The 22207-nt window shown below is 48.9% G+C and overlaps 2 protein-coding genes across 17 annotated transcripts; both read left to right on the forward strand.

Moving 5' to 3' along the window:
* The first annotated feature begins 22 nt into the window (after positions 1-22).
* Positions 23-4787, forward strand: DUSP11 (dual specificity phosphatase 11). Of its 8 annotated transcripts, none has more exons than XR_013942155.1 (9): positions 23-154; positions 249-324; positions 840-971; positions 1575-1698; positions 2262-2322; positions 2651-2707; positions 2818-2893; positions 3072-3153; positions 4200-4787. XR_013942155.1 is itself a non-coding variant. In XM_080568333.1 (9 exons), the coding sequence occupies exons 1-8, from the start codon at positions 120-122 to the stop codon at positions 3112-3114; spliced, it is 594 nt and encodes a 197-aa protein (XP_080424459.1). In that variant the 5' UTR covers positions 23-119; the 3' UTR covers positions 3115-3153; positions 4200-4787. The 8 variants fall into 8 exon arrangements, 7 of the variants coding, with proteins under 7 accessions (XP_080424459.1, XP_080424456.1, XP_080424460.1 ...); XM_080568333.1 differs by having other exon boundaries at positions 2651-2697; XM_080568330.1 differs by lacking the exon at positions 3072-3153 and adding an exon at positions 3204-3332 and having other exon boundaries at positions 2651-2697.
* On the forward strand, positions 4746-21922 carry STAMBP (STAM binding protein). Of its 9 annotated transcripts, none has more exons than XM_080568305.1 (10): positions 4746-4886; positions 6677-6917; positions 14510-14585; positions 15235-15330; positions 16048-16414; positions 17050-17174; positions 18128-18265; positions 19416-19528; positions 19934-20033; positions 20492-21922. In XM_080568305.1, exons 2-10 carry the CDS (start codon positions 6703-6705, stop codon positions 20546-20548), a joined length of 1287 nt encoding a protein of 428 aa, XP_080424431.1. In that variant the 5' UTR covers positions 4746-4886; positions 6677-6702; the 3' UTR covers positions 20549-21922. The 9 variants fall into 9 exon arrangements, with proteins under 9 accessions (XP_080424431.1, XP_080424433.1, XP_080424435.1 ...); XM_080568307.1 differs by lacking the exon at positions 4746-4886 and adding an exon at positions 5240-5314; XM_080568309.1 differs by lacking the exon at positions 4746-4886 and adding an exon at positions 5260-5343.
* The last annotated feature ends 285 nt before the right edge of the window (positions 21923-22207 follow it).

Here is a 22207-nt window from a genome sequence, read left to right on the forward strand (position 1 = left end):
AGCCGCGGCCGGACTGCGGCCTCCCGGTGCCGTGCGGACGGCGGCCGCGCGGTGTCGGGGCGGCGGAAGCGGAAGCGGAAGCGGTGGCTCCGCCGCCGGTGGGCCGCGCGGTTGTCGCCATGCCGGGCCGCGGGGGTTGCCGCGTACCGGAGCGGTGGGTGCCGCCCCCGGGGCACCCCCTCCCTTCCCGCAGGGGCTCGGCGGGAGCGGGGCTCCGGTGGTTGATGTCCCTCTGCTTCCCTTTTCAGGTGGACCGACTACGTCCCGCTGGGCCGGAGGCTGCCGGGTACCCGCTTCATCGCCTTCAAGGTCCCCCTGAGGCAGGTGAGCGCGGGCAGGGGGTCGAGGGCGGCCCCAGGCGGTTGCCGACGTGGCCGGTGCCGCAGCAGGCCCCACGGCGGCGCCCGAGCTCTGGTGCCCCCCGTCTCCGAGGGCTGGCGCTCGCTCGTGGGTGGCCCCGCGGGGGCAGTGGAGCTGGTGGCAGCGTGCAGTGCTGCCTCTGCACCTCCACGGGAACCAGGCCCGTTTTAAAGCCCTCGCCAAACTCGAGCTTGTTCCTCAGCACGTTTGCCGCCCTGTAATGTTTTGTCGTAGTCTTTAGTCGTTCCTGGAATACCTTAGCAGAACAGTCCCAAAACAGTTAACGGTCCAGAGCTTGTTCTGGTTTGGCACAGTGCAACACAGACATGGGTCTGTTCTTGATTTTGGCCATTTGTATCTTTTTCATTTTTTTTTCCCCAAAAGGATGGTCTTCAGGAGGTTCGGCAGTGCAAGCCTCCTCCCTCCAGTCGCAGTGCACCTGCATTTAATGTCTGTCATTGAATGTTATTTTCCCTCAGAATTTTGATCACAACCTTCATCCAGAGGAGAGGTTTTCACCTCGTGACCTCATTAAGAAAATTAAAGAGCAAGGGGAAGAGCTGGGCTTGATCATTGACCTGACATACACAACTCGCTACTACAGGCCAGAGGTCAGTCTTGGTCGCATTGTTGGGAAAGTAAAGTTCTCTTAAAGCCCTAATATTGCTAATAATTGGGAAGAAGTTTCTTGTACGAAGGTGACTTTAAAGAGCGTGTGGCACTCAAATCCTCTGGAAAAGGGATGAGGTTGAGCATTGCAGGGACATTGGGATGCAGTTTTCATCCTTGATCAAGTGCAAGACTGTGGTCTTCAACTCTTCTCTTTTTACAACCATCACAGGTTTGGAGGTACTGTAAAGGTGTTTTTTTACACGCTTACCTGAATTAAAAGCTGATTACAAATATTTTTTTGCTTGTGGTATCACATGTGTGGATATTAGTTGGAAAAGTTGTTCCAGCTTCTGTGTGTGCTTTGTGCTTCCAAGAAAGGAAGGAGCAAAGGCACAGGGAACAAAAATGCAAATAGGTTGCTCTGGAGTATTAATAAAGTTTAAAGAAATGAAAGAGAATTTTTCTTACCTAAAACTGTGTTGCCACTCTTCTGGACTTAGTTGGAAGACTTGTCTTCTTGTATCTTCTGTCACAGGGCTCTCTAATTAGTGAGAATCTTCGCACTTTTTTATAAAATTATTGTCCTTCTTTGTTTCTTGTAGGAACTACCAGCCACGCTCTGCTACTCAAAGATCTCGACAATGGGACATGAAATACCAAACAATCAGACCATTTTTGAATTCAAGAGTGTTGTAAAAAACTTCTTGAGAGACAATAAAGACAATGGTAAGTGTGGATTTTCCTTTACGTTAACAAGTGCTGTTGATGGGAAGGGCACGGAAGACTTGGGGTTGGCAGTGTTCTTCATTAACCTTTGTGCACAACATGAATTTCCCTTCCTCGTCTTGGCATGTATATGTCGATGCAGTAGTGAGACCAGTTTATTGTAGTAAAGGAGTTCATGCTGGCTCGATAATTAGCAGCGAGCCAAGCGTTAATTGAAATTGAGACTGTGTCTAGTCTGCCCATAGATACCGATCCCGTTTTGGTAACAGGAAGCTGTTAGTGCTCAGGAAATGCAGGCCAGCCTTTCATAGAGCTTTTAAATATACCTTCCATGCAGTGAGCTGTGTGACCATGCAGATGAGGCCACAGAATTAAATGAGCTAATGAACTAAAATCAGGGGTGATAATTAGACACAAAGGTGGTGATTTTGTTACACAATCAGTTCAGTTTATCTGTGCTGGTGTCCCTGTTGAAGAACAATGTAAAATGGGCTTCTTTTGCTCTGATTTGGTTTTGGAAAAAGAACACTTCAAAAATATAAACTGATTACCATGTGTTACAGATAAACTTATTGGAGTGCATTGCACACATGGCTTGAACAGAACTGGCTACCTGGTTTGTAGGTGAGTTGTCCTTGGTCAAACTGAACTAGGTGGTGGTATTGCCAGCTTCATGTTGCTCGAGAAGGAAATGTTTTACTGCTGCAACAAGAGTCAAGTGACCTGTGTAATCCCCAACTGGCAAGAATATGAAGCTTTTAAGTTTAGAGAAGGTTTTGTTGTTAGGGGTTTGCTAAAATCAAGGATAAGAAACTACAAAATACTGCTACTAGATTCTGGCTTGTAAACGAGCTCTAAAAACTTCCCACCACTTTATTTTTGAATTGCGTCTGATCTGTCAATATCTCTGTAGTTAACTGTGTTATTAGAGCTTTCTCGTTAATCTGTTCAGGTACCTAATTGATGTTGAAGGCATGGAGCCAAATGCTGCAATAGACTGTACGTACATGTATGTTCTTCTTGTCAAGATATAAAATGTTATTATGGGCTTGTGATTTTAGATGGCTTCAGGCTTTTTCTAGTGAAATGTTGTTATAACTCAGACTTTTCTCTCTTCAGTGTTCAACAGAGCTCGAGGGCATCCTATTGAGAGAATGAACTATATTGAAGATCTTCAGAAAAGATCTGGAAAGAAGTAAGCCTTTTGTGTGCCTGAGTGCACATATGAAGTGAGAACTGCTGTCAGGATATAGATAGATTTTAAACTTGTCTAGCTCCGGCTGATGGAGGTCAAGTGGAGCCAGTGAATAAGGAGGAAAGCGGGCAGTTTGGGACACTGGGAGCTAAAGATCTCCTATGTGGCCTTTTCACAGGCTTGCTGCTGTCCTAGGGAGGAAGAATGTGAAGGGGAGTTGATTTACATGTAAAAGAGCTGTTATGATCACTTGACAAATGGTATGTAGGCCCAGTTATGTCATAGAGATTTATTTAGAGATCTATTTAAGGAATTGTGGAGTAAAGAATTTGGGCTTGGACCTCCTCAAAGGAAAAGCAGACACTACATCAAATGCGAGAAAGCAGATGGTTGAACATCACCCGCACCATTCAGAACAATTCCCATTAGCAATGCCGAGGTAGGTTTTTTTGCTTCTTGCCTCTATACATACAGTATAGCTGAGCAGAGAGAACAAAAAAGGCTGTTTACTCATTTTTAAGAAACTTAAACTTGTGGTTTTACAAGTCTAGATGCAACTCTGCTACATACATGACAGCATCTGTTGCCCTGCCATTTTTGGGAGCGAGTGAAGATAGGAATCTCCCTCAAGCTTGTTAATGTTGAAGTGTTCCTTGTGCCTACAGCAGCATGTGCAAAGCTCTTTGCCTCTGAATAGTGTGCTTGAACCTATAGATTTGTAATAACATCACTGACAGTGGTGGTGCTGGTTCCTGTGAAGGCTGAAATATTCTCAAGCTAAGATACTTCAGGGGCAAGAGCACTTTTCTTTGAGTCTTGTGCTGAGCAAGGCAGTTCTTCACCTCAAGTGAAACAGAGGCTCTTTTTCTGTCACCCTATCTGGAAGAACGATGGGGGAGCAATAAATGCAGTTAAAGAGCTTCCTCTTTGCTTGGGGCATGAGCTAGGCTGGGCATCACTGGGTGGTGTGGGAGCTGCAAAAGCATCTCAGCAGCAGATGTAGCCAGTGCCTGCTGCTGGTGGGACAGTGCTTTATTCAGCCCTTATTTTATGGGGCATACAAGATGCTTTCTTTTGGAAACTTCCCTTCCTGTGGCACAGCTGTAAGAAAGCAGCTTGTAGGAGATGAGCTGATAGCTGGCTGTTCTTCCTGGCCATCATATCTTTCAAGCTGAGGTAAAAGGGACTGGGTAAACCCAGAGGGCTGAAGACATTCTGAACTTTTCAGCCTTTTCAGTCTCTGTGTACACAGAGCGACTGAAGGGGATTGAATTCTCCTCATACTGACTTCCAGATCTTCTTTCAGAAACTCTGGCTGTACCAGGAAGAACCGCAAGCAAGGTCACAAGGCACCCACGCAACACCAGGAACTTGTGCACAAACACAGGGTGGCTGAGCAAAGGTGGCCTTGCAGTTTGGGACCAGGAAACTGTCCGGTTTCGTTGCCTTACAACACGCAGCACAACAGACTGTGCTTCCCAGCTCCGAGTTCCCAGCACCAACCGCAGGAAATACACGTGGCCAGGAAACGCAGGCGGTGGCGTAAGAAACCTGTGACAGTGTAAAAACATACACCAAAAGCCAGAGCTGTTTTTTTCACCCAGGAGGAGCTCTGCGGCTGATTGAATGAGTGAGTTTGCTGTGGCATCCACCAGCTGCTGAGCTGGATGTTGGGAACTGCAAGTGAAGGTGTTCGTGAGACCAGTACAGCTCTCCTTTTTTTTCCTTCCTTTTTCTTTTTTTCCTTTTTTCTTTTTTTCTTTTTTTTTTTTTTTACCTTTTCTCTGGGTACTTTTTACAACTGACATAGAATTTTCGAAATCCTGTGTCAAATACCGGCCTCCCCAGTTTATCGAGAGATGCAGAGAATAAATGGAATTGGATTGGTCCTAAAGCAATGTCCTTTGGAACATGTCTGTAACTTTCAACAGAGAGGGCTTTTCTTGACGATATACTTGGCAACGTGAAGAAACAGGATCTGGCCTGTCACTAGGTGATTTTTTTTCTTCTCGTCCACTTTTGATAAATTTCTGCGGCGCGTACGCTTTTTGTGCTGGCTCCGTTCGTCCGGCTCGACGGCAGAGAGGAGCCCAGCGGGCCTTGTGCTAGGGGCTCTTGGGAGAGAGCGGCCCCTTTAAGGCCCGGGCCGCTCCGCTGACGTCATGAAGCCGGACTTCCGCCCGCCCCTCCCCCCCCCACACACGCACGCCCCCCACGTAGCGGCGATACGGGACAGGAAGCGGCGGCAGGGCCGGGCGGAAGGCGACTGCGACGTGTGCGGATGCGGTGGCGGCTCGTGATTGGCTGCTGAGAACGAGGCGGGGAGGGCGGGGCCCGGCGCCAACCCGGAAGCGCGGAGGGAGGGAGGGAGGGAGGGAGGAAGGAGGAGGAGGCGGCGGCGGCGGCTCCGTCCCGGCGCAGGTCGGGCTCGGGCCGGGGCCCACCCGCAGGTGGCCGTGGGGGCGGCCTCTCCCCGTCCCCTCCTCGTCCGGGGTGCGGCGGTTGGGGGGCCGGCAGCCGGTTGGGAAGTGCCTTTCCTCCCCCTTGGGGGAAGCGGGGGGGGGGGAGCCGCGAGGGGACCGCGCCCCCCGGGGGGGCAGCGGCTGCGAGGAGGCGGCGCTGCTGGCCGGGGGCACGGCGGCGCCCCGGGATAGGGGAGGCCAGGTCCTGCTCGCAGCCGCGGCCTTGTCGGGTGCCGTAAGGGAGCGGCTGGGGGCAGCGGTTGCTGGTTGGACCCAGTCCCGCAGGCCTTATTTAGGGAAAGAGCGCCCCTCCCCTCTGAGGTGAGGCCTGAGAAGCACCAGCCCGCTGCATCGAAAAAGGGCTTTTCCTCCGAGGTAACCCCAGAAAGGCAATGCGTCCGCTGCTCGGGGTCGCTGGGCAGCGTTTCGCTCTGGCTGGGACCTTTCCCCCATTTAGGAAGAAGCTGTGGGGAAGCCTCACATAGCCGGAAGGTTCAGAAGGCATTCTGGATTCAGCAGCGTGATTTCATAGGAAATTTAACCCTTGCGATGGTCCGAGGGGGCTTTTCCAGGGGAGCTGAGCTTTCAGTGTAGGGGAGAGTGCTGAGGAGACTTTTGGGGCTCTCTGCCCCAGGTGATTTCAGCATTTCCTTGGCTTCAAGTCTGTTGGCTTGTGCCGTGGCTTAGAAGGTGTTTGTAGGAGCTAGGCAGAAGGTAGATACACAGATCAGGTTGAGGTGCATTCCTGGCGTGACGGCAGTGCCTCCCACAGCACAGGGAACAGAGGGATAGCGCCTGTGCCTGGGCAAGAGCCATGTAGGCTCGAGCTTGATGGGTAGGGACAGTTCTGCTGAGCAGCAGCGCCCAGAAGCGTGGCCTGCAGCCCTCATCACTATTGTGTAAGCGAAGCAGTGGATGCTGCCATGCAAAAACCCTGTGCAAAGCTTCTGCTGCTCAAGTCCAAAGGAAATGCTTTTGCCAGTTTGCCCCAGATTAGCGCGTGGCACTGGTGGTGTTACATGGAGAGACAATTAGCAAGGAAGAGCCATTTTGGGTAGGATTCAGATTGGTCAAACCCTGGGTTGAACTCAATTGCCGGGGACTGATCTTGAATTTGTGGCTGTCTTTCAGGTTGCAAAGGTAAATATCCAAGTGCTGTGTCCAAAAAGAGCCTAGCTTCCCCCAGATTCCTCTCTCAGAACTACCTGACCTGGGTATTAAGTGCTTTTCCGCTGGAGGATTGGCTTCTTTAAAGGAAACTGGATGAGATACCTGGTCTACTACAGTGGTTTTGACACACTTGACTTTCCTCCCACTGCAGAGTAAGTCAGTGCTGCAGCAACTTTGATGTGCTTCATTATGCCTGACCATGCCAATGTCAGCCTCCCGCCTGAGGAGCGTGTCCGAAGCCTGATCCAGATGGGGAGCGCTGTTGAAGTGAATGAGGATGTCCCACCGCGACGCTACTACCGCTCTGGCGTGGAAATCCTCCGCATGGCGACGATTTACTCAGAGGAGGGAAATATTGAGCATGCCTTCATTCTGTACAATAAGTACATCACGTAAGAGCAGCTCTGCTTCATTTGCAAGTAACCTGTGTTGGTGCAAGGGGCTGTGGGTTTTATGTTGCGTGTTTTGTGTGTGTGTACAAACATGGTGAGGCCTTGTGAAGCTCGAAGAACCAGGTTCTGTCCAGAGTTTTGCTGGTTTTGAATTGCAGAGGCAAAGATACAACCAGCCTGGTTCAAGTGACCAGGAAATGTTGCAAAGGTGTGAGGTAGAAGCACAAAAAAACACTGTTCACTGCTTTGCAGGATGTAGGTAGAAATTCTCTTTAAAATCAGGCGTACCTTGTATTCCTCTTTCCCAGAGCAACTCCTCTCCAGCAAGAGAGGTGTTGGCTCCCTGTGGCTAGGTTGGTCTCGATAGCCATGATGTCATGCAGATTAGCAAGGATAAGTGGCCAAAGATCTCAGTATCAGGTAGCTCTCTGGAGCAGATACAGGCTGTTTCCATGGTCCTTTGATAAACCAGTTTTGGAGGAGAAGCCTGCTTTATGTCTAACCTACTACAACCTTTTACAGCAGGCAGCAAATTCCTACTTCAGTGCAGAAATCAGTTACGTAGTATTCAAGGTTTAGTTCTACTTCTTGGAAATAATATAATTCCATCCCTGTTATGCATGTACGTAGGCACCCACGCCTTTTTGAGGAATGATGTGAGGAAGAGTACTGAGTTTGAACAACCTGACACCAGTCAACTGGCTTGAACAGTGCGTGAGATCCATGGGTCCTGAATACCCTTCTAGAAAGCCCCAGGTTATATATAAACCCATCCAAGACCCTGTATGGTATCATAGCTGCTGGGTCTCCAGCTCAGGGGCTGTACATGTGGACAAGTGCACAGACATCCTTGCTGCCACCTCTGCAGCTGGCCAGGAACAAGCCATCTTGGGTCTGAAAGCCACGCTGCTGAGCATATACCGTGCCAACGTGGTGACGTGGTATCAGGTCTGGCTTCTGTCTGAGCAGCTCAGAGTAAGAGAGAAGCAAATGCGTGCCTCTAGATGCACCTGCATGTGCTCACAGGGCTGAAAGTTGTGACCCTTGGAAAATATCTCAATGGCACCGAGTATTCCGTTCCTTTAGGCTTTTTGGCCAAAATCCTCAAATCCTGCCATCTTCACCCAGTTTCACTCAATGGCCAAAGGGCTGAGTCTGCTCTCTGCTTCGCTACCTCCTTATCCAGAACAGGCTTGGCATCTCCATGGGCATTTTCCTGCCCTGCGTCTGTGCACAGGGTTCCTGCCTCAGCCTCTTTAAACCCAACACATTTTTCTTTGATTAGCGTTGCTTCCCACATTGCACTTCCTAAGCTTTTATGGTCATAGTAGCGAGCGCCCCAGGAGGCTGCACAGGGAGCTGGGAAGTGTAAAACCCGCGGGAAGTTTTCCAGGCTGGTTACGTAGCTGGGGCTGAAGGAGAAACTCTTCTCTAACTAAACAAATGAACTAAACGTGCCTTCGCTGTTTCATTACAGCAGTAAGTGCAAGTGTGTTTTCTCTCCAGTAGCTTTCAAATACTTGCGGCATTTACGTTAGCCTGGCTGCTGGGCTGCAGGAAAGGTGAAAAACTTTCCCTTTGGGGTGTGATTTCTCACACTGATGAATATGAGCTGCCAGCCTGGATTATCCGAAGATAAAAGCTTAACGTCATCATCTAATTTCTTTGATCAGAAGTGTAATGCTGTATAGCTCTTTTGAAAGCAGGAGGCTTGACCTGCAGTTTTTGAGGTGTCCTTCCCCGAGGCTGTGACCTGGAAGGCAAGAATAGGACTGTAGTTGCAGCCTCTGATAGGACTTGCTGTGCTTTCCTCTTTTTTAGAAACAGGACCAGATTTTTTTTCCCTGATGCTTAAGGCCAAATCTCTGGTCAATGCTGCAGCTATGGGTTTGGCTGCTTTTCCTCAAAGACCAGCTCCTTAACGGGAGCATATAGACTAGTACAAGCTGGAACTTTATGAAGGGCAGGATTCTAGCCCTGATAAGCATGTGAGAGGCTCCTGGCTGCACCCCTGCACATGGTGAATTTGTTGGGAGCAAGAACACTGTCCTCAGGAGTAAGTCTGTGGCTTGGTGTGGACTGCATCTTTCTCTCAAAGAGTGGTCAGGTGCTGGAACAGCCTGCCCAGGGAGTTGGTGGAGTCACTGTCCCTCGCCGTGTTCAAGAATTGCCTGGACAAGGTGCTACGATATATGATTTAGTAGCTTAGTGGGCAGTATTGGTGATAGGAGGACACTTGGGACTAGATGATCCTTTCCAACCTTGTGTTTCTATGATTTTATGCGTGGCTTTAGGAAGATAGGTTTCTCTTTATTGCCCTACATGATGCTCCCTATGGCTGATCTCAAGGCTTGAATTACACAGTCAGATCTGTGTAGTTGCACCTGATTAGCAGAGGCATCAGTCTGGGGAGAATCTTGACTGGATGTGGGGTAGTCAGGAGATGGATCCACGCTAAGATTCCCACTGAGGCAAGCCAGTTCCCTGCTCAGCCCCCAGCTACATGCTCAGTCTCGTCTAGGTCCTTTGGTTGCTCAGCACCTCTGTTTCCCATGCTGAAATGAAGCTTGTCGCCCACCCACTCGATAATGTGCAGGAGGGAGTCATGGATGTTTCTAAGAATAACCAGGCTGGACTTTACGAACACCAGTCTTTCACCTTGGAAGACACAGAATCTCAGAATGGGTTGGGTTGGAAGGGACCTTAAAGATCTTCTAATTCCAACCCTACTGCCATGGGCAGGGACACCTCCCAAAATATCAGGTTGCCCAAAGCCACATTCAACCTGGCTTTGAACACTTGCAGGAATGGGGCATCCACAACTTCTCTGAGCAGCCTGTTCAATTGCCTTACCACCCTCTGAGTGAAGAAATTCTTCATTATTTCTAATCTAAATTTACCCTCTTTTAGTTTAAAACCATTATTCCTTGACCTATCACTCTACTCCCCGACAAAGAGTCCCTCTCCTGTGTTCTTGTGGGCTCCTTTTTGATATTGGAAAGTCACTATTAGGTCTCCCCAGAGCCTTCTCTACAGGCTGAACAACCCCAGCTCCCTCAGCCTGTTTCCATATGAGAAGTGCTCCAGCCCCTTGATCATCTTCATGGCCCTCCTCTGGAATCATTCTAATACTTCCAGGTCCTCCTTGTGCTGGGGGCCCCAGAGCTGAACACGGGGCTCCAGGTGGGGTCTCATGAGAGCAGAGCAGAGGGGGGACCTCATGAGGTTCGCACAGGCCTGCCTCCCAGGCCTGTCCAGGTCCCTCTGGATGGCATCCCTTCCCCCCAGCATGTCAACCATACCACCACACAGCTTGGTGTCATTGGCAAACTTGCTGAGGGTGCACTTGATCCCACTGTCCATGTCACCGACAAAGATGTTGAACAGCACCGGTCCCAGTACTGACCCCTGAGGAACGCCACTCGTTACTGATCACCTGGACTGTTTGACGTCAGCAATTTGAGTGTGACCATCCAGCCAATTCCTTATGCAAGGAGTCATCCATCCATCAAATTCGTGTCTCTGCAATTTAGAGACAAGGATATAATGGGGGTCAGTGTCAAATGCTTTGCACAAGTCCAGGTAGATGATGTCAGTTGCTCTTCATCTATCAACCAGTGCTGTAAAATGCCACCAGATTTGTCAGGTATGATCTTCCCTTGGTGAAGCCATGTTTTCTGTAGTTTCCTGGGTCTTCCTTTCTTCCCTTTTTAAAACGGGGATTGTTTCACCTCTTCCAGCCAGCAGGAACATCACTAGACTGCCACGACTTCTGAAATATCATGGACAATGTCTTAGCAATTACATCCGTGGGTCCTGAGGAAACTGGCAGAGGTATCTCATCAGGCCCCATTGATGTCTGCACCTTCAGGTTCTTTGGGTGGTCTCAGACCTGATCTTCTCCTACAGTGGGTGGCTCTTCATTCCCTCAGTCTCTGCCTTTCCCTTCTGGGGCCCAGGCTATGTGGCTGGAGCTCTTGTCAGTGAAGACTGAGGCAAAAAATTCATTGAGTACCTCAGCAGCCTCCATATCCTGGGTGACCAGGTCTCCTATTTCTTACAAGAAAGGGCCCTCAATTTCCTTAGTCCTCCTTTTATCACTGATGTACCTATAGAAGCCTTTCTTGTTGCCCATGACATCCTTGGCCAAGTTTCATTCTAAAAGGACTTTGGCTTTCTATACCTGATTCCTGGCTGTCGCGTTAAGGGGTGTAGCTGATTAACTGTTCCAGGTCTGGTCAGAGTCAGGGTACTGAATGATCGTGGTCATGGATTCACCAACAGTGTAACACGCCCATCCGCTAGTCATGTTCAATGAGATCACGACTAGGAACAATGCAATTAAGTGTGATTTATTACAGCAACAGGTACACAGGGTACACAGGTTCTTTGGATTGCCAGTGATAATTTACTGTCTGCAAAAGCAAGCTGGCATGCCTGAAATGCACAGGTGCACAGCCTGGAAATTAACACATTAAAAGGCACAAAGACTCTAGAGATTTCTAAGTTTCCACGGAGACACCTCGTATGACCAAGTGTTCAAATCTCACCCAAAGGCATCTCAGTGTGTGTGCGTGAGGGGGGGGGGGAGGGGAAGGGAGGCTCAGCCCGTCGACAGATCCCAGAAGTCAGGAGGCCCTCATGATTCTATATTCCCTCGTGATGATATATTTCCTTGTTATGGTATCTCCGCTGACGATGGTATCTTCCCTAACATCCCCTTTCTCTTAAGCCAATTTATATTATTTTCTGTCTTTTAGGTGGAGCTTGAGTGACTCCAGTCAGGCATACCTCAGTTACGATTGGTGCAAAGTTTTCTCACTTTCGTTTAAAGGTGTAGGCTCCGAGAAATTCAGAGCGCGTGCTCAGTGAGGGGTGGTCGCACCTTGGAGGCGGGTAGCTTTTGGGATGGAGGTGTGTTTTGGTATTATAATGATATTATAATGAGCAAAAGTTCACTGGAGTACAGCATTTTGTCAAAAACATGACAGGTCGTTGGCTCAGGGTAGCAAACGTGCAATCTATCAGTCTCGGTGACCGATACAAGAACAATCGAGTCCCCCTCTTGTCACAGAGCCTAGCCGCGGTGTCTCTGCTCCGCTCTACGCTCCGTACTGTGCCATAGAGCGAGCACACCAGGTTCCCCCAGTGCGGTAGCATCTAAGGTTGGAAGCGCAGGGAATGCTCAGGTAATGCAGCTACGCCCTAGCCTGAAAGCCTCTTCAATGCTGTACATTTTCTTTAAAATGTGAGTAGTAGTTTAATTTTCCTAGTCACTTTAGGCAATTACTCCCCACTGGCTACTCAGACAATGTCTCTGTATCCCTCCCAGGCCATCTGTCCTTGCTTCCATGCTCTCTAGGCCTCCTTTTCTTGCTTGAGTTTGGCCAGGAGCCCCTTGTTCCTCCATGCAGGTCTCCTGGTGTTTTTGCCTGAATTCCTCTTTGTTGGGATGCATTGCTCCTGAGCTTAGAGGAGGTGATCCCTGAATATTAACCAGCTTTTTCAGGCCCCTCCAGGGCTTTGTCCCATGGTACTCTATCAAGCAGTAGAATTTCCTGTGGTATTTGGACTCCTGGTTTGCCTGTGTGGCTGTGAGCTGCTAGGATTGGCTCCAAGAGTTTGTGTGGGGTGTTAAAGGACTTGAGAGACTCTGACTTGGCACGTGTACCATAGTAGTGCTTAAAAATAGCCTGTAATGTGGCTACTCAGTGCCAAGCAGCTGCTGCTCATAGTGGACTTGGGAGCAGTCAGAGGTTTGAACAAGCCCAAAACTTCTGGTGATGGGAGCTGCGGGTTTAAGTCCTGCCAAGCCTCAACTGGGCTGTGGACAGGAATCATGAAGCATTCTTGCCCTTCCTCTGCCTCCTTCCTCAGCCTACTGCTGCATGGTCTTGCCTCAAAGTCTTCCTCTGGCTGCCCAAAGCCCTTGCTGTGTCCTGCTGTCTGCGTTTCCCCCCGTTCGTGACTTGTGGGAAGCCAGCTGCCTCTGCTGTTTTTTCCATCCTCTCCAATCCAGCCTCTGCTCTTAATCCTTTGCAATTACTCTCTTCCATTTTAATCTGCAATCTCTTGGCAGTGATCGCAGCCTTGTTTTGTCCTCTTGACACAGTGACCTACTTTGCAACCACCAGCTAGGAGCAGGGACTTCACCAGTGGCTTTGGATGGAGTAGTAGCTTCTCTGTGGTGTGACGTGTTTGTGCCGATCCTATGGTGTCTGGCAAGAGCATCCTCATGCCCTCTGTGGCAAACAGGAGCCAGGTTTGCAAAAAGTCCTCACTTTTCCCAGAGGACTGGGGTTTTAAAGGAGCTGGGTTTATTGCACACACAGAGACCTCGCAGTGTGAGGAACATTCTCACTCTGTTCCTGCTGAGTCTTTCCCACTTGCCTCTGCTTGGTTTGTTCATGCTGCTCCCTGAGGCACAGTCTAGTCCTCTCTACCCTTCTTCCTTGTGTACGTGCATGAGGCTGCTTATTGCTGTAGCTGAAGGAGCTGGGGGACATCCTCCTTCAGATGCTGGAGCGTTGTAGCAAAAAGCCAGGAAGCAGGGCAGGTGTTTTTGCATTGCATCCAAAGCTTTGCAGGTGCTTTGTCTCCTAGCCAAGCCCTTGTCTCCTGCTAAGCTTGCTGTGAGCTCACCCTGAGCACACAGTTTAGTGCACCACTGGGTGCAACACTGGGTTTAGTGCTCACAGAGGTAACTTGAGGATGCCTCAAGCCTGGGGAACTCTACAGAGCTGAGCAGGAGTGAACCTCCCCGTGTCTATGGGCTTTTCACCTTGCTGTTGTGCGTGCAGTGCTCTTTCTCTGTGTCTTCACCTTTGTGTCCTGAGTTGCTCCCTGGAAGTTGGTGGGAGCTGTTATCCTGGCTACTGAGAAACCTGTTCATAGCTGTGCTGGGAGCAAGGTGATGTTGAGCTCAGTCTTGAAGTGTGCTTAGAACCAGCCCTGCTGCCCAGAAAGGTCTGAAATACTGCCCTGTCTTCCCGGGTTTGTCATGCAACAGAGCCAAAAGACTTCTGATGTAGCAGCTGAGGATGTTGTGAACTTGCTTTTAGCCTACCTGCAGGTTTTCTTTTCAAGGTCTGAGTTAATTTTCCCATCTCTTGCAGAAATTGTTTTCTTCCCCCATGCAGAAGGATGGTGTGAGCAATGAGTCAGCTGAATCCTTGAGTTTGCCTGTTCTCCCCTTGGATGCTCACAGAGGTGTAGGCAGGTGCCGTTCCTGAATCACTGCCAGTGTCCTTGATGTTTTAGACTGGTTTATCAATGTTTCTGTTTAAAACAAACATATTTATTCCTGAGGATCATCTCCAAGCCTGGGTGGAAGAAAAATCCTGTGCAAGGTGCTATCCTAGGATTGAACAAGATTCCCTGTGTGTCATGAAGAGCTCAGAAGTGATGGGCGGTTTATTGTAGAAAGGCAGACAGCCGTCCTGATTGCAGGAGCAAAGCGCCCAGGGAAGTGGCGGAGGAGGGATACTGTGCTGGAAGGGAATGAACTGTACCCCCCAAAATCCCACTTACTGTGTCGTGCTTGCCCCTTTCTGCTGGGATTCAAAAATGCAGTTTCTCTCCTGTGTTTACAGGCTCTTCATTGAGAAGCTGCCAAGGCATCGTGATTACAAAACCGCTGTCATACCTGAAAAGAAGGAAACAGTGAAAGTAAGTAGTAATGTTGCCAAGTGTTTAGTGGCTGCTGTTGGAAGTGATTTAGGGTTGTAGATCTTGGGTTTTGGTGGCTCTGGGAACCACACGAAGTCTGAGAAGCCTTGGCTTGACCAGGCAGCCCTGACCCCTTGGGAGTTATAGTTTGGGCTCTTACTCCGTCGTACTTGTGCAGGGTTGGCTGTTCTTGTATCCATCCAATTTACTTTCTGTTGAGCGCTGGGGCATCCTTTCTTTCATGTTAAACTCTTTGCTTTTTAAACACTGTGTGGCTTTTCCCTGTGTGGTAGCTGGGTGCAGTGGTCCTAAAGAGACTTACCAGGGGATCCTTGGAGATTGCTCACGGCCACAAGAAGCTACTGCTCCTCTGCTCAGCATTGACTAGAAGAACAAAGGACTGCACTGCCTAAGCACTTGCTCTGTGTTGGCTGGTGGTGGTGCTGTCTGTGCCACACTGCTACAATGTGCCCATCTGCATACTCTCAGCCCATGTGCCAGTGGTGCTGGAGCTGCTCAGGACCTTCCTGCCTTGTGAAAAAGAACAAGGTTTATTCTCTCCAAGAATCCATTAATTGTTGCGTCCATTCTGGTCCTGTTTTTCTTGCCCTGGGGCTGTTGCACTTATGATTGTATTTCCTTCCTTCAGAAGCTGAAAGAAGTAGCCTTCCCCAGAGCTGAAGAGCTCAAGAAGGAGCTGTTAAAGAGGTACGCCAAGGACTATGCTAAGTACAACGAGCAGAAGGTGAGTGAGAGTAGACTGGAGGCTTGTCAGAAAATCCTCAGCCAGAAAGACCTTGGAAGAAAGCAGGGCTCCCTGGGTGCTAGAGAATGTGAATTCTGGGTGGCCTGAGCTTACAGGGTACTTCTTCATCACCTGTGGCACGAGGCTGTCCCAGTCATGTCTCTGCTGTCATTATGTAGGTGAACCTGTCATAGCATCCCTATACATCATTTCATAGCACATTTTGGAGGCAGTCTAAGCTGGGACTGTTACTTGTTTTTTTCTTTTTGTCCCAGTGTGAGGTCTGGGTCTGAGTCATAACTCAGAAACTCAGCTCATAGCAGCATGAGTGAGGACATGGGGTTCTGTGTGCAAAGCAGAAAACTCTGCAGTCAGTTTTACTGTGATTTCTCTATCTCCGAAATAGCACTTTCCCAATCTGGAATTATAATCGCACACAAGGGGGTAGGTAAGGCAACAGTTTACTGCTCTGGTCTAGCAGGCTTTGCTGATGGAAGTGCTGATCTCTGTTTTGCAAGGTGAAGATTCTGTGCAGGAAGTACTTTCTGTTGGTTACCTTCTGCAGACGCTTTAGAAGTAGTCTTGCTGTGATTGCTGAGGGTCTACAGGCAGCAGGTTCAAAGCTACAGCTCTAAAGGAATGGCATAGGCTCCATATTCTACCTTGGTCTAGTGTTCCCCTATCTGGTGGTGTCCTTTGGCATATTTCTCCTTACAGAAAGAGGAGGAAGAGGAGTTTGCACGCAACTTGGCTTTGCAGCAGCAGCTGGAAGAGGAGAGAAATCGTGTAGCCCTGATGAAGCAGCAGCAGGCAGAGCAAGAGCAGTTTCATGTCTTTGAGGAGATGATTCGACAGCAGGAGCTGGAGAAAGAACGTCTGAGGATAGTGCAGGAATATGGAAAGCCAGAGCCAAGTCCAGAGTCTCTGGATGGACCCCTCATCCCTGACATGGAAAAGCCCCCAACCCCAAAGGTTCCTGCCTCTCCAGTTCACCCTGCAAGTCCATCAGTGGAGATTGTCTCACCCAAACCTCCTGTTGTGGACAGATCTTTGAAACCTAGTGCTTTGGGGAACACAGAAAACAGTTAGTACATATCGGTGCACCCTTCTCCCTTTCTGGGTCTGAGCCAAACGCAGCTGAGGAGCTGAGCTTCTTGTCTGGCTCTTGGAAGTATCTCATCGGAGCCCCATCCCTTCTGGGGATTTGGTGTTCCAAGTTACTGGATGTTCTCCCTGCTGTCCAGCAAAGGTTTGCAGGGCTGGGAAGAACTGTCTCCTGTTGCTAATTGGGCCCCAGTCTCTCTACTGATCAAAAATCTACAGTCTGTTTGGCTTTTGGTCTTCCTAGTAGCTTGACCAAATTCTCCTCTTTTTCCAAACATGATTCTGAAATACTGATTCAGACGTTTCCAGGTGACTGGTTCTTGACCAGAGAAACATCTTTAAATGACATTTTTTGAGCATTTGTGTTTTCATTTTCTTTAACGAAATGCTGCTTTTGGCAGACTTCTAAACATCGTTCTGTGTATCTCTTACCCTATTTTGAAAGAGGTATTAATGGTAACTTTATCTGTGGCTGCCCCTGTAAGTGTAAACATTAAAATAGTTTATGTTTGCAGGCTGAAGTTTTTCAGTCTAGTCCCTTTAGGTACTGACCTGAGGGAATATCTCTCTGGTGTCCCCAGCTATCATTGCTCATTGTGTTCCTAATTCTCACAGTTGCAAGCATGGATGCCCTTCGCCAGGTCATTGTCCCTAGGGAGCTGTGCCAGAAATTCCTCCAGCTGGCTGATGCCAACACAGTCCGAGGAGTGGAGACGTGTGGGATCCTCTGCGGTAAGCTGGTAAGGTGGTAATACTAATTAAGAGCCTTTAAGTGGTGCAGAGGCTTTTTCTTAAAGTGTAATAGCTTTGGAAGTGGCTAGAGGACCCTGACTTGGCTGTGAAAGGCCATAGTGCAGTTTCACTGATGACTAGGATTTCATATGAGTGTTAGGGCTGGTCTGCCTCTCCTCTTCCTCCTTTTTATGGGAGGATTTCCTCAGGCTGTATGTGAGGAGTGTATGTCAATGTGAGGTGACGGCTACCAGGTCCCCATTGATGTTCTGCTTCCTTTCTCACTTTGATAGCTCTGCTGATTACCTGCCTCAAGTGCTCCTTTGTTGGCCGTGACAGGCAGCTCAGTGAGTTGTCCTTTTGGTATCAGCAGGACTGGGGTCCCAGTTGTGAGCTAGGACGCTCACCAAGACGAGGCTGTGCAAGCACAGGCTGAAGACAATTCTCCCTCAGAGAGTTTGCCTGCACAGGTTCATATTGGCAGCTCCAGCCTATGCCCCGTCAACTGGGGCTGTTACGCTTAGAGAAATTTGCTTTCAAATTAAATAGCTTGATGTGGCAACTTTCTGCAATCCAGCTGCTTGCAGATGCTTGGTGACTACTTAAATATGAGTCATCAGCTCTTAGTGAGTGAGGAGATTTCCTTTGGTTGGGTGTCCAGGGCTTCTCTGAGTTCTTATGGGTATTCTGCATGGCAAAGCCACGGCCAGCTCATACTGAAAATCTAGGACTCCTTTGTCAGTAGCCTGCAGTACCATTTCTGTGACCTGCACAAGGATGGTAGATGCACTCGTGGGCTTTTTTCTAGAGCTGCTATTTCCCTCGCTGGACCCCTGAGTGATGAATGCAGAAATGCCTCATTCCCAAAGCTTAAGAAATTACCTTGCACCAGTGGACTGTAGTAGTGTTTCCTCTTTGGGGGGTGTCTGGAGGGTAACAGCCTCCCTGTGCTGCCTTGCAGATGAGGAATGAGTTCACGATAACCCACGTCATCGTTCCCAAGCAGTATGGAGGCCCTGATTATTGCAACACAGAGAATGAGGAGGAACTTTTCCTGATCCAGGATCAGCATGGCCTTGTTACACTTGGCTGGATCCATGTGAGTCTCTCATCTTCACATCCAGACTGGCCTTGTATTTGGCTGGGGAGAAAAGGGGTGCAGGAAGATGGGTTGGTGAAGGAGGATTTACTGGAGGAGAAAGCGTGGAGCTGGCAGCATCTTTTTAGTTGGATTTGTCTCTCTCTAGTGCAGTCTCTGTCACTACTCATACTGCTGGAGAAATCCAGGCCTATTTTAAGTTCAGATCCCTTCCTAAAGCATCAGTCCCTTTGGAAATTAGATGTTGGGCTTGAAGTTCGTGTTTCATGCAGCTAAAATCAGAACATTGCAGCCTCCCACATGGAGCTCTTGCTGTCAGTGCCTGGACTCTCCGATGATGCGTCCCTGTGGGAGCACAGCTTTTTGCAGACAGCTGTGTGCTGCTCTGCTGCGGGATGTGCCAGCTCCAGATTCCTCCACTGTCTCCAGTGCTGCCCTGCTGCCTGTCCCCACAGAGCCTTTGGCAGTCGGATCGATGCCAAGCAAAACGTTTGGTGCTGCTGAGTAATCTCTCGAAAGCAGCAGCTGCCTCAAAGGTTCTGACAAATAAATGTCTGCTGGATGTGCCTGATATGTGTAGGGTGTCTGCTTCCAGTGTTAACTCTTCAGTGATAGCCCTGTAACATCCAGGGACCCTCAAGAATACCTTTGACCTAGTCTTGGCAACAAAAACCTAAGAAGCAAAAGGAGAAAAGGGGAAAAACATTTCTGCAGGAATTAGGCTATAAAATCTAGCTCTCAGCCAGAGCTGGGGAAGTTGGATGTTGCCTGTGATTGTACAACTCTTGACCATCTTGGTGCAACGGGTTATCTTGAAGTTTCATGGCAGTATTATATGCGTCTGGTGCCTTAGACATAGCTGCACTGCAGAAGCATGTCAAGTGATTGCCCTGCATTTAAAGCAAGGAAAGTGTTGTGCATTAAAATATGAATTTGCATAGGACGTTGCCAGAAATGTAGAGTATCTGCTGTACTTTTTCCAAATGGAAAGGAGGAACAGATGTTTTGGGGTAATCCAAAGCCACTTTCAGTGTGCACGCAGGTCCGCTGTGCCTCTTCTCCATTAGGACCTCCACTTGGCAGCCGCAGTCTGTTTGAACTAGTTCTCCAACCCTGCTGTAATTTCCTCTCATTTTGTCATGTGTTTCAGACTCACCCCACGCAAACAGCTTTCCTCTCCAGTGTGGACCTGCACACACACTGCTCCTATCAGATGATGTTGCCAGAGTCCATTGCTATTGTGTGTTCTCCAAAATACCAGGAGTAAGTATGGTTATGGGGAAGGACAAGGCTTTCCCTCTGCCTGTGGCTGGACAGGAGGTCTCTTCAGCAAGTTTTGAACAGCTGTTCACCATCACCTTTTTTCTGTTGGATTCCTGGTGTAGGAATAAAATTTTAAGTAATGTGAGAAAAGTTTTACCAGAAGAGGCTGAAAGAGTGTATGATCCAATGGCTCTTCTGAGCTGGTTCAGGGAGGGTCATATCTGATTGCCCACCCATGAAAGGAGGCCAGTCTGCAGCCACAGACTTGGAGAGGAGCATGCTGCAGCATGTGTTGTATCTTGTGCTTGAGACGAGCAGACTCAGACATGCTCTTTCAAACACAGGAGCAGCTGCTTCTATTTGCAGAGGCTTGAGTTGTACAGAGCATGTGTTTATTTGCTCTAGGACAGGGTTTTTCAAGCTGACAGAGCATGGTCTGGAGGAGATCTCTTCCTGCCGGCAGAAAGGATTCCACCCGCACTCCAAAGACCCTCCTCTCTTCACTGTAAGTCACCCCACAGGGCACCTGGGGCTATAGTACTCTATGTTAGCATACTGGACACTTCCCTTGAGTTTATATCTGTATTGAGATGCTAGGCTATGGCCCAGGACAGGAGAGAGTCAGGGATTTGCTTCTCACTAAAGTTGAGATGCGAAAGATTTCTGATTTGATAGCGTGTGTTGGAGGTGTGATGCAGAGCACTTATCCGTAGAAACAGATCCAGGCAGTAGCAAAGGTTTGTATTTGAGGGAGAGATTTGTATTTGTATCCTGCAATGGTCTCTTCATTGTACTGGGCGGGGTGCTAGTTTTGGTCTGTCTTGGTTTCTTCCCTGCAAAGAGAGAGCAGTCCTGTGAAAGCCACTGGGTGCAGGTTGCCTCAGGAGGTTGAGGAGACTCACCTGAGCTGTGGAAATATCTGAATAACACCCTGTCCCTTCTTTCTTCTCCTCTCTCTTCCAGACCTGCAATCACGTGTCAGTAGTCGAGAGAGATGTGGTACTGATGGATCTCCGATAGGCCTCTTGCCTTAACCGTTTACTGTAAAACCATCTTACCTTCCTTCCATGCCTAGGGAAGTTTTTCTTTCCTCCTGTAGCAGATGATTTCTACTGTGTAATGACCCCCCCTTCCTCCCTGAGTAGTCACAGTGGAATCAGTTCCCTGACCTCAGTGGGAGCATGTGAAATCTTGTTGCCTGGTGTTGGACTGGTGACGTGGTGCTGAGGTTCAAGGTGTGGGGAAAAGCTAACTGGAAATTCAGACAGAAGCTAACACTGAAGCAATTGCTTAATCTGTGGCTTGACCAGCATCTTGGGGGGTTCCTGAATTGCTGCAACCTTGAGGTGTGAAATCACTTCAAGTGCTTTCCGAAGTGGGACTTGCCCAAATTAACCCATACTTCGCTTTGCCTCTCTTTTTGGGTTGATAAATTGTGGCCTGAGTGTGGCTGGTTGGGAGTAGATGAATCTTCGCTGTAGTTTAAAATTAAACCTTCCTAACACCTCTCACCCCAGTCAAGAGCCCATCCTTGCTGACCAGTCTTCTAAGCTAGAACATGTCCTGCTTGCTGGTGCTGCAAGGTTTCTGCCCAGTGAAGCAAGAAGGGGCCCAACCATTGTGCTTTCCCCTTCCTTTGGGAAACCCCTATTTCGGTGTTTTCGGGGAGAACGTACCTGGATGCAGTACTGCTTAGTTCTAGCAACGTTGAGGAGTGTCTCCTTACTTTATTCCTTTTCCTGTATGGAGCATTCGCTCCAGCTGTTGCATTGGGCTGCCCGGTGGGGGCTTGGGTTTGGCTTGTGCTGGCAATCCAATGGAGGAGGTTCTCCCATCTCTTGGCTGCGCTGTTGGTGGACTCCACGACTGATACACACCCTGGGATTCAGCTGCTTGCCCAAGCTTGTGGACAGTTTGTGCTCCTTCAGTCCTCAAACACTACCACTCACAACTGCCTCTTCAGTTCTCAAAGTCTCTCCTTGCCAAAACAAGTGCTCCGTGACATCACTGTTATGCAGTACCCCAGCTGGGGACCTTCTCTGAATTACTCGTATCAGATGACAAGCAATGATTTTGCTTCCCTTTGCTGTCTGTGCCGAACTTCCACCCTCACTTATGCTGGTTTTGAAAGGGAAAAAGTAGTATTGAAAGGTGGAAAGTTACCTTGCCTCAGAGGACGGAGCGTGATGTACAGCCTTTCCACATTCTTTGGCAGGATGCTCTGATGATCAGCACATGTCCGTGTGGGTAAGGAAAGAAAAGCAGGAGCTGCCTTTCCACCTGGGATACATACATACGTGTTATACAGGTCGTGTCCGTGTACTTCTAAATACAAAATGGCAAACAAAATTTGTTGGTGTACAGCTTAATACAGAGGGATTGTATTATCTCCTATGGACTTCTCTTCTTGCTTGTTTTCTTTGAGCTAACTTGTTAGGCTGGCAAGGTGTAGGGAGTTTCTGAGAGTGGTGAGGGAATCAATTTATTTATGTTTTTTGTTTATTTGCAACAGCCACCTCCTTGGCTCTTGTGTGACAAACTGCTGCCGCAATCATTTTTGCGGTTTTGGAAACAGACTCCTTGTGGCAGCAGGAGGGAAGTGGTGGGATTTCATGGCATCCTTAGGAACTAACTGTGAGATCTAGTTTATTTTAACTGTTCTCTGAGGTGGGTTATGCT

Source organism: Anser brachyrhynchus (assembly GCF_964034855.1).
Source record: "Anser brachyrhynchus genome assembly, chromosome: 26".
In the NCBI taxonomy this organism is placed as follows: Eukaryota; Metazoa; Chordata; class Aves; order Anseriformes; family Anatidae; genus Anser; species Anser brachyrhynchus.